This window comes from Poecilia formosa, unplaced genomic scaffold (genome assembly GCF_000485575.1).
Source record: "Poecilia formosa unplaced genomic scaffold, Poecilia_formosa-5.1.2 Scaffold535, whole genome shotgun sequence".
NCBI classification, from domain to species: domain Eukaryota; kingdom Metazoa; phylum Chordata; class Actinopteri; order Cyprinodontiformes; family Poeciliidae; genus Poecilia; species Poecilia formosa.
The window spans coordinates 198,773-209,703 of NW_006800474.1; the positions used below are offsets into that span (position 1 = coordinate 198,773).

General features: G+C 36.4%; 1 protein-coding gene across 2 annotated transcripts in view; it reads right to left on the reverse strand.

The window, feature by feature from the left end:
• The window catches only part of pias2 (protein inhibitor of activated STAT, 2), a 67,263-nt gene that overhangs the window by 13,136 nt on the left and 43,196 nt on the right, over positions 1–10,931 (reverse strand). Inside the window, exons 9-11 of one of the 2 annotated variants that reach the window (XM_007540361.2) lie at positions 9,629–9,789; positions 6,551–6,684; positions 149–344 (exon numbers count right to left, since the gene is read on the reverse strand). In XM_007540361.2, coding sequence (XP_007540423.1) covers positions 149–344; positions 6,551–6,684; positions 9,629–9,789 — 491 coding nt within the window. The remainder of the gene's footprint in view (positions 1–148; positions 345–6,550; positions 6,685–9,628; positions 9,790–10,931) is intronic. The other variant, XM_016664972.1, reaches the window with a different exon arrangement.

Below are 10,931 nucleotides of genomic sequence, written 5' to 3' on the forward strand. Positions count from 1 at the left end.
TATATATATATATATATAGGTGCAAATAGTAATATAACATGCTGAAGGTGGTTGTGAATACTGAATAACTATGTGTAAAGATTTACATACAGCATCTTTTTAACAGATCTATTGATGTTAATCAAAGCACACTTTAAATTCAGCTTACCCTTTAGCATGAATTTCCTCATTCTTGGAGATGTAAATGCACTGTCTCTTAGATGGGGGGGTTGTGCTTGTATCATCATCATCATCATCAGAAGATGAGGAGCTTTCTAGTGTCAGATCAATTACATCAGTTTTCTTGTTGAGATTGGGTTCCACAGGATGGACTACCACTGATGACTGGTGTAAAGGAGTTGTGGCTGAAAAATAATGTTAAAAATATTAAACATGCTCTATTACCATAAACAATATTTTAGAGATCCATTTACCTCATAAATATATAGTATGTTAAGCACACAGTCCCAGCCTTCCTTTTACCCACCTCTTTCATTATTTACATTACGAATGCATGATATATCGCTATTAACATTAGTATTGGCCTATCAATTACTCATTTTTATTTTTATCCTGATGACCTTCGTGTGTAAGCTTTGGAAAGGGGTTGTGGGACCGACCAAGTGGCATTTGTCTGGGTATTTTAAAGTGATCCAGTACAGAATTGGGGGTATATGTGTAAGTAGCAGCAGAAATTAGAAAATTAGAAAAACTGCAAATAACAACAGGAATGAAAAATAGTTATTGGGTTTATTGAGAGCAGTGATGGTTATAGAGCCTGAATGCCCTCCTGCACAGTCGGGCTGGGACTCAGTTCAAACCTGAGTCTGACATTTTTGCATTAGCACTTAGAGTCCAATTCCTTCCTGCTCCTTGAATCCTAAATGGATTGTGTGTGCAATGATGCTTTTTTACTGACACATACCTGTTTTCACCTGGTTTGTACATCAGCTTTGTGCGTGCCATCAAGTTTGCACCAGTTTTCATACACATAAACCTTTTAAAGATTAGACCTCAAGTGTGATTCCAAATTTTTTCATTAACACATTAAAACACCACTCTTAAAGAATGGCATTTTACTTAATTCCAGCTAGTGAAGTATTTGCATCTCCCAGAACGCCATTAAGAATTTTCAAATTAAACAAGAAATTGGGAATCGGAATTTGCTTGAAGATGCTTTTTTATTTAGGCAGTTCTGTTTTGAACTTAGCTATCAGTGATCTCTGGAGAACAATGGTCTGAGGATTTTTTAACAGATGTCTTGAATAGCACTGATCTTTTTAGGCTCCATCAGTCTGTGACCTTTAGTATTTTGGGAATCATTAGTATCTGGTGGGAGCATCTGCTCCCATAAGACTCTTTCAAATTTTATAGTCTTATAAGAAATTTCTAAACTTTTTGAAAATTTTGATAATTTTTTTGAATAACTCTTTCTCTGATAGTGAAAGTGATTTTTAATAAATTAATTTGCATTTTATTGCATGACATAAGTATTTGATACATCAGAAAAACAAAACTAAATATTTGGTACAGAAAAGTTTGTTTCCAATTACAGATGTCAGATATTTCCTGTTCTTCTCAACGAGGTTTGCACCAGGGCTGTAACAATTCCTCAAATGATTTGAGTACTTTGATTATTACAATTCCTTGAGCCAAATTATCTGCCTCAAAGCTTTGTTAAATTATGTTTTTTTTATTTAGCATATCATGTGATTCTTTGTGTTGCGCAACACCTTTACTTCTGCCGATGAATTGCTGACGAATGATAAGTGTTAGCAGCATAACATTCAATTTTCAAGTTCGGTCAGGGAATACAGAGTTATTTCATTGATTTATGATAATGGTTTTTATCATTTCAAGCAACCTTACATTGGCTAGAGCGATGCCTGGAGTACAGCAGTCTTTCTCCTCCTGGAGCTGCTGCCTGGTGGCTGCTTCAGAGTGAACGGCGGGGAAGAGCGCAGAGGGTGTTTTGTTACAGGTGAGCAGATAGACTGAACACAACGGCTGGCTGCGCTGTAATTGATCCTTAATGTAAGTGCAGCTTTACAAACAAACCGGAAAATAAAGTTACCACAATCCTGGTCGCAACAAATGGGTAATGGAGTGCAACCTGGCAGAACACAGCTGGTAGATGTGCTTCTGCATGTGACAGAGGAGCCAAATCCAGCCACTCAAATGGACATAAAAGCATGGGCAAAGTGAGTGTTCATCTATTAAACTGACTGAAGATGGATACATAAACTAAAAGCTGATGCATCAACATTTTTATTATTATTATTTTTTTTTACAAATGTCTTTGTAAGTCTGGCTCTTTATTATTAAATTGAATATATTTTCAGATTTTTGAACATTTTTTGTCCAGGTTAACTTCAAAAGTGTGCTATTATTGTTACAGGTAAATTTTCTAAACTATAGAAAACTGTTAGGGATGCTGAAATATGAAAATGTAGGCCTATATCTGACAATACTGCTGTTATAACAGTATTTACCAATTTTTTTTAATCAAATATTTTTTTTTTAATTACTCTATTAATCATCAGAATAACATATATACTGTAATACTCAATTACTCAATCATTTACAAAAGCCCCAGTTTGCTGCAGCAGGGATTTTGGAGAACTCTTCCATAAAGATCTCCAGATCCTTCAGGTTTTGGGGTTGTCACAGGGAAATACAGACTTTCAGCTCCCTCCAAAGATTTCCTATTGGGTTCAGGTCTGGAGACTGGCAAGGCCACAATAAGATGTTTCTTACTGCAACAGTGTCTTCATAGGCATGCCTAATAACTCAATTAGACAGTTGTAGTTGATCAGGAATGCTGCTACTTGCGTTCTTACGGCATGTCTTATTGGATGTCTTCCATATTTGGCTCACAGAGTGCCTGTCAGTCAGTGGCCTCAAAACATCCCTGTAGTGTCTCAGTGACCTCCTTTGACCACCTCCTCACTGTCCTCGTAGTTGCAGGCTGTCTCTTCACCAGAGGTATATAACATGGGCTGAGGTACACCAGGTTATGATCCGACCATCCAAGTGGATTGAGGGGAGAGGAACTGTATGCATCCTTTACGTTAGCATACAGCAGGTCCAGAGTTCTCTTCTCTCAGGTGGGACAGCTCAAACACTGGGTGAAATTGGACAGGTTCCTGTCCAATTTCACCCAAAATGAACATACCAAAAGGGGAAAACACTAACATGTATAGTAGGAAGTCTTGTTCCATAATACCTCTTTATATACTGGATAATCCTCTCCACAATTCCTAAGCACAAAAAAAATATATAAATAAATGCTAAATTACTACAAGATACAGGAATATCAGGGTTACTGCATTAAATAATATACAGGGTCGTCTTTAATCTGCAGTAATACTGTGAAGTCAACGTGAAGTCTCAGCTGATTAAAATCAGCTGAGAAAATCATGAATGCAGTAGGATGTCCAGTCTGCAAGCAAGCTACACTGGAGTGGAGGAATGTAAACAGTCACCATGACAACATGGGAATATTCGCGGGGCAAGTGAAATGGATGTAGTCCAACCGCCAAGAGTACAATGTCAGGCAACAGATTCGCTCCTTGACCGTTATCTTAGCAGGATTGCGCCAATGGTTGTTTACTAAAATGGCAAGCCCCCCTCCTTTCCGCTTACCATTCTTGGTGCAATCCCCATCGGCCCAAACAGCCTGGTAGCCCTCAATGGAGACATTGGCATCAGAAATGTCCGGGTTCAGCCATGTCTCCGTAAAACACATTATGCTACATTCCCCATACTTGCTTGTCTCCTGGCCAGGTGGTCATGAAGTGGTCAAGATGGACAATTCCTCCATCTTGTTGACCTTTGATCTTATGTTGCCCATAGTAATGGAGAGAAAGAAACGGCTTATATCTGCTCTTCTCCATAAGCTTCTGTGGTTTCTTTCTTATTGCTCTCCTCTGCTGTTTGTTTCCTCCTCTGATTGATGTGTCCTTCTCCACATCTCTTCAGGGATTTCTGTGGGTCTGGACACCATGCCGAGCAGCTTCAGCGCAATCAGCTGATCCGTGGTATAAACGAAGCAGTCAAGTTGTTGTGCCCAGTAGTATTTGTGTCATTTGTATTATTTGCAGATGACAAATATATTTTTGTTGGAAATCATATGGAAGAACAACTAAATAATATAAACAAGAAAATGAACAAACTGAAGGTGTGGTTTGATGGTAACACGTTATTAAATTTGATTAAAACTAAAATAATGCTATTTGGGAATTGCAGAAAAGTTCTGAAATAAAAAATAGAGATAAATGGAGTAAATATAGAAAGGGTTCAGGAACACAAATTTCTGGAGTTATTATTGATAAGGTTAATTGGAAATCACATATTCGATATATCCAAAAGAAAATATCAGAGTATTTTCATATTGAATAATGCCAAACTGTTGGTTGAAAGAAAGCATGACACATTTTTTACTGTTCCTTAGTATTACTGTACCTCAGTTACCGTGCAGAGATATGGGGCAATAATTATGCAAATTTATTAAACTACAAAAAAGAGCAATAAGAATTGTCAATGAGGTTACCAATCTGGATCACACAAATCCATTACTTATACATTATAAATTATTAAAACTTACTTATTTAAAGCACAAAATGAACAATTACCCGAAAATATTTTAAAAAATGGTTTTCAAGAGAAGGATTTTATAATTTCAAAGGAAAATACAAATTCAAAGTTTGTAAGATCAAAACCACAAGAAGTTTTTGCGTTTCAGATTGATTCCACAATCAAACTGTTCCATAGTTTCACATCACAATGTGAAACTATGGAACAGTTTGATTGTGGAATTAAAACAATGTACAAACATTAAACAATTCAAACATTAGTATAGGTATAACTGTCTGGATGTATTATATTACATAGCATTGTTAGCGTCATTATGATTACTTTGTTAATATTAGTTATTATTAGCATATTACTGAATTGTATTAAGCAAGAATCTGAAAGTAGAATGAAGGTTTTCTGATGCCATGCTTATAAATAGGATGAGATCATTTTGTGATGTTCCTGAGATGGGATGGACTTAATAATTTTATACATCTATCCACTCTGTTTATTGTTTGCATTGCTGTAAATTTAATTGTAACTTGGTGTGTTCAATAAAATACAAAAAACACACACAAAAAATACAGCGAAGAAAAAGATCCAGACTCTCTTTACCACCACTGCAGAACAGGATTTTCTTGTACCTTGAAAATAAAATTATGAAGGAAATATAAAAAAGTAAGGAAAAAAAATATAAGCAGGAGTAACTGCAGCAGACTGAACACACTGTGGTGCATGCGCACTAAGCTTTTCAATGATGTCAAACACATGGAAAGAATAAAATATGGAGTGCATTAATAACATTTTAGGGCTATCTGTAAATTGTTAGAATAATGAAACGAAAATGTCTATTTTTGTTTCATTATTCTTCCAATTTACAGATAAAAAGAAATTATTTTCTCCACCATTAAATATAAAAATGTTTCACCTATTTCTGTCAGTTGTATTCATCTATTGTATTTATTTGCCATTATTTTAAATTAAATCAAAATATCAGCTGTTGATGTGTGTGCAAAGCATTATAGATCACAGAAAACAAGAAACACTGCCACTACTGTACACGTTGAACTTTGAGCTCATGTGACAGAAAATAAACGGTCATTTACATGCTCTACCTTGTAAACCACTAGCAGGTTCTCTCAGATGATTGTCATGCTGGAAGTCCAACCACAACCCATCTTCAGTGCCTTTACTGAGGGAAGGAGACCGTCATCTTTGTAAAAAGCATCCGCAAAGAGTGATGTTTCCACTCTTTGCGGATGTTGGAATTGCATTATTCCAACATCCGCAATAGTTGGATGCGGATGTTGGAATTGCATTATTGAGGTTGTACTCATCCTCCTTCTTCCAAATACGGTGAGTGTAGTTTTGACCAAAAAGCACTATTTTTTTTGTCATCAGACAACTTGACCTTTTCCAGAACATCCAGATGGTCAATGGCAAACATCAGATGGGTATGAACATGTGTTGGCTTGAGCAGGGGGACCTTACTCAAGCAAAGCCCCCCTATACTCCTGTCCCTCCTGTCCCCCTTGTCCTTGCATGGGCTGCAGGACTTTAATCCTGCACCTCTGTACAGCCCTTTAAGTTTGGTTCAAAAATATTTTAGTGGTTAGTCTGAATTTAGAACTAGTCTTTGTTAATGGTGAACATGCAAAAAATTAACTATTAAATAAGGAACTTATGTATGAGTTACACTGGAAATTATTAAGGGGTGTCAATGCGTGTAAGGGAAAATGCATGCCTTTTGTACTTTTTTATTCTCAAAACTATGCATATCTTTCAATTCACTACTTTCCACTATGCAACACTTGAATAGTTCTAAAAAAAAATTCAGAACACACAGAAGTTTGTGGTTGTAGCATCGCAAAATATAAAAAAGTTCAAACTGCATGAATAATTTTGCAAGACGGTATATAACTAAATTCCAATTATTTATTTTCCTATTATAATTATTATACTGGTACTAAGTGATTAGAGAATATTATGTACTTACATTCTTCTTTTCCAACTGAATGAACAGAGAACTTGACCGGATCTTTCTTCGGTCTCATTGGGCACCAGGTCCCGTCCTCTTGAAACTTGATTTCATCAACATCTGAGCAGTCATTAAGGATCTCCAAGAATAAACTGAGAAGAGAGTAAAATATTCACTTAATTCACTACCCTTTTTGAATAAATTTGTCTTTTCTCTCAGTTAAGTCAAAGTTTATTTTGACATCTCATTTAAAGTGACATTAGCTACCTGGATCACCAGTAGCTTAAACATTGAAATATAATAAAGCAATAAAAAAATAACCAAATAAGTAAGAAATAGCTAAAATAAAAAAAATATTTGTACAACTGTTGAAGTAAGAGATGGTATCAGGTTAAAGAAGGAATCCTGTTGGGTCTTTTTGGCCTGTGGAACCCCACAAGCAGTTGATGGTACTAGTAGGGCAAGTGATAAGTCAGTAAGTCAGGCTTGTTTCCTCTATGAAGGCTGCCCTTTTTCACCAATTCTGTTTATAACTTTCATGGCCATAATTTCTAGGTGCAGCCAAGGTGTTGAGGGGATACATTTTGGAGGCCTTAGGGTCGTGTCTCTGCTCTTTGCAGATGATGTGGTTCTATTGGCTATATCAGGTCACAATCTACAGTTTTTGCTAGGGCAGTTCACAGCTCACTGTAAAGCAGCTGAGCAGATGAGGATCAGTGCCTCCAAATCCAAGATCATGGTCTTGAGTCGGGAAAGGCTAGAGTGCCTTCTCAAGATCAGAAAAGAGGTCCTGTTCCAAGTAGAGGAATTTAAGTATCTATGTCACTCTCATGAGTGAGGGAAAAGTGGAGTGGGAGATTGATAAGTGGATTGGGACTGTATCTGCAGGTATGTAGGTGCTGTAACGGCCTGTTGTGGTAAAGAGATAGCTGATTAAAAAGGTGAAACTCTTGATTCCCTGGTTAATCTACATTCCTACCTTCATCGATCTGGATCATGACCGAAAGAATAAAATCGCTACAAAATTGAATCAAGATGCTGCAATGAGTTTCTTCCGCAGGGTGTCTGGGCTCTCCCTTAGAGATAGGGTGAAAACCTTGGTTGTCTGAGAGACATTCAGAGTAGAGCTGCTCCTTCTCCATGTTGAGAGGAGCTGAGAGGGCTCTTAGCTATCAAGAAACGTGCGTCTTGGAGCCGTGGACTAACGTTTGTCTGTGTCTATGTAATGCACCAGTCCAACGCTATGATGTCTACCAGAAATTGAATACACTGTAAACAACCATCCTCCACTACAGGGCAGGCCCAAGGCAAAAGCAAACTAAGCAGTCACTTGGGGCTCCGAGGCCACTTGGGGGCACCCTAAGGGGAAATTATTTTTTTGGGTTTTTTATAGTAATGACTTCTATGTGACTATATTAACAAAAACACACAATTTCTTGATAAAGTTGTGTTTTTTTTTTGTTTTTTTTTAACAATAATATATATTTCATAATGTATGTCATTTCTTATATGGACACTAAGAAAAAATAAATTGCTCTTGGGTGGTTCTTGGTGGTTGTGGTAGGTCAAGCTTCACCAGTAACATGAGCTGCTGTGCAATGTGAAATGTGTATCCAAACCTACAAGGCACCGGTGGAAGATAAATTAGCAAAACAATGTCATAAAAAAGGAGAGAGAAAAGAAAGAGATAGAATAGTTAACAAAGGCCAAGATAAAGGTATGTTTGCATGTCTCTTGGTAATGTAATGTTTACCAAAAAGATTTGTGAAGCTGCTAATAGAAATGTTGCTCAACAGCAATCTTGAACAGTCCAGTTCAACATCTAAACATTTATGCTAGAATGTTTGTATTTGTGTGAAACTGAATTTTAACTTAAAATGAGTTGATTCTCCTGGTTTGTCCTAAATATTTGAGGTTTTTCTTGGCTTAAAAACAGTGTGTTTGATATGTTTGATAACAATTAAAAGTTCCCAATCACTGACATGTTTTGAACAAAAATTGTTTTTTTTACAACAGGTTACATGGCTACTACATTAATATATCAGTGAGCTACTCTCAGCTGTAGTTGGCAATATGTTGTTTGCTGCTCATAATTTATGTGACTAAAACAAACCTTATTTTTTAATCAACTTCTAAGTTATGTGAAACTTCTCCCGGAGCACTGCTAAAATTGTTTCAAGACTCAGAATCAGCCCAGTACTGGTCCACATTCTCAGGTGAGAAAGACTTGCCTGGTATAAATTACATTTTTTGTTATTGAAATTATGCCAGAGTATTAATTTAATCAAAATACATCATGAATATTTGTGTATGTATTCCATCTTAAGTAGGGCTGCACCGATTGCAATTTTCTGGCCAATCACCAATTATGATCTTTAAAAAGCCTAACCTGCCAATTTTGATTTTGGCCAATACCGATTGTTTTTTTTTTATCTGAAATGTTGCTTAATATAGCAAGAAAGTTGGCAATAGCGGGGTGACTATTGCCAAGAGGCTACATTAAAAGAGTAAAGGTTTTGTGCTCATTTCCAACCTCTATAAGTATTAAAAGAGATGCATGTGCTAGTTTTCATGTCTAAATTCCATATACTTACACACAGAAAATTTTACATTTCTTAGGAAATCTTGATCCCTTTCTAATAAATAAAATGAAGACTCGCTTTACATTTACAGTATACTTTAAAAATTGTCTTAAACATATACAACCTTAAAGGTAGTTAAAGATAGTTAGTGTCAGTAAAGGCATCTGTTTGATGCCCTAAGCAACAGCTATCCCTGTAACCTCAAAATGTATCCATCTGTGGGGCTTACCAGCCAGAAATGACCAAAAAACAAGACAGCTATACCTAAAATGATGATGGAAATCTTAAGCGTATTATGGTGAAATAAGAATACATACCATGTGTAATTTATTTGAAACCCCCATAAAAAATCTTTCTGTATTTTTATAGCTGTTCAAATAGTTACTTAGAGAGTCAAAGTTAAAGAAGTCTATAAACATATGTATATTTCACAGACCTACTCAGACCATGAAAACAAATTAAATTTCAGAATTTTAAGATGTGTAACTAATTAAAGTAACATGATTTTACAAACCCATCAATAATGAGATTCTCATAATCAGCTTTCTTGTCACACACAGGACAGATCCAGGTAGGTTTCTTTTCATTCATCTGCAGGTAGAGGGCAGCATCAAAGCACTGTAGATGAGAGCATGTCACAGCTCTGCATGGGACTGTCAGTCGCATCTTACCCAGCTTAAAACAACAGATAAAATAAATTAAATCAAAACATGAACAAAAATACTTGCTTTAATGTATTATACTTTGTTCGGTTTGACCAAAAAACAAGACAGCTGTACCTAAAATGATGATTGAGTAACTGAGTTATTAAACATGAAACCTAACAAACAGAAAAGCTAAATGTTATTGTGTTCATGTCATAAATGCAATGAGAACAAAAGCATGTTTATTTTTGATGAAAGATAATCAGATATATAATCCTTTCTTAGAACACTCAAAGACGCTTTACAATGAAATCCGTCATTCCCATTCATGCACACATTCACATACAAAAATGTATAATATTCTAGGTACTTGAAGGTTTGGTTAAACTTTTGGTCTGGAAAACTCTGATTCCAAGTTTTAAAAAACTTATGGTTGTAATTTTCTATTTGGATATAGAACAAGTTATTTAGTAAAATTGTGGAATTTTTTTTTACCAATAGCTACATTTGTGCACTATGTTTGGGTCAGGTCAGTGCCAAAGGAAGCATTTCCTAAAGCACTATAGACCATAAACACATCGCTCTGACCTCTTATATCATGAAGGTTATGGAGATGATGATATGGGCGCACCCAAAGACACAGGTGGGTGAAGCCCAGGACCCTTTGCAATTTATACATCTCCTGCAGAAGGTCTATTCCTCCTTTGATATACCTGATACTTTATCTTTGTCGAAGGCTGATTCTCATCAGCCTTCCAGCCAGAATTAATACGTGAGAAGCTCAAAAAATGGATGTGGCTGCATCACGTATCACCTGGATCCTTGACTGACAGTTTGTGAGGTTATAGGAATGCGTGTTAGATAATCTGCTATGTAAAAACGGAGCTCCTGGGGAACTGTACTATTCACCACCGACACTGTGGACTTTAAGTACTGTTCCAAACTGTGCAATCTGAATAACTACTCAGAAGACATGGCTATAATAGTGTGTTGAGAGGGACTGGAGGTGGAGTACAGGACTTTGGTGGATGATTTTCTGCCATGGTGCTGAGAGAACCAACTCCAGTTAAAAGTAGACAAGACCAAGGAAATGGTCATCAGTTTCTGCCATAATAAAAATTCTTAGCCCCCAGTCTCCATTTCAGGAGCAGAAGTGGAGCAGGTTCAATCCCA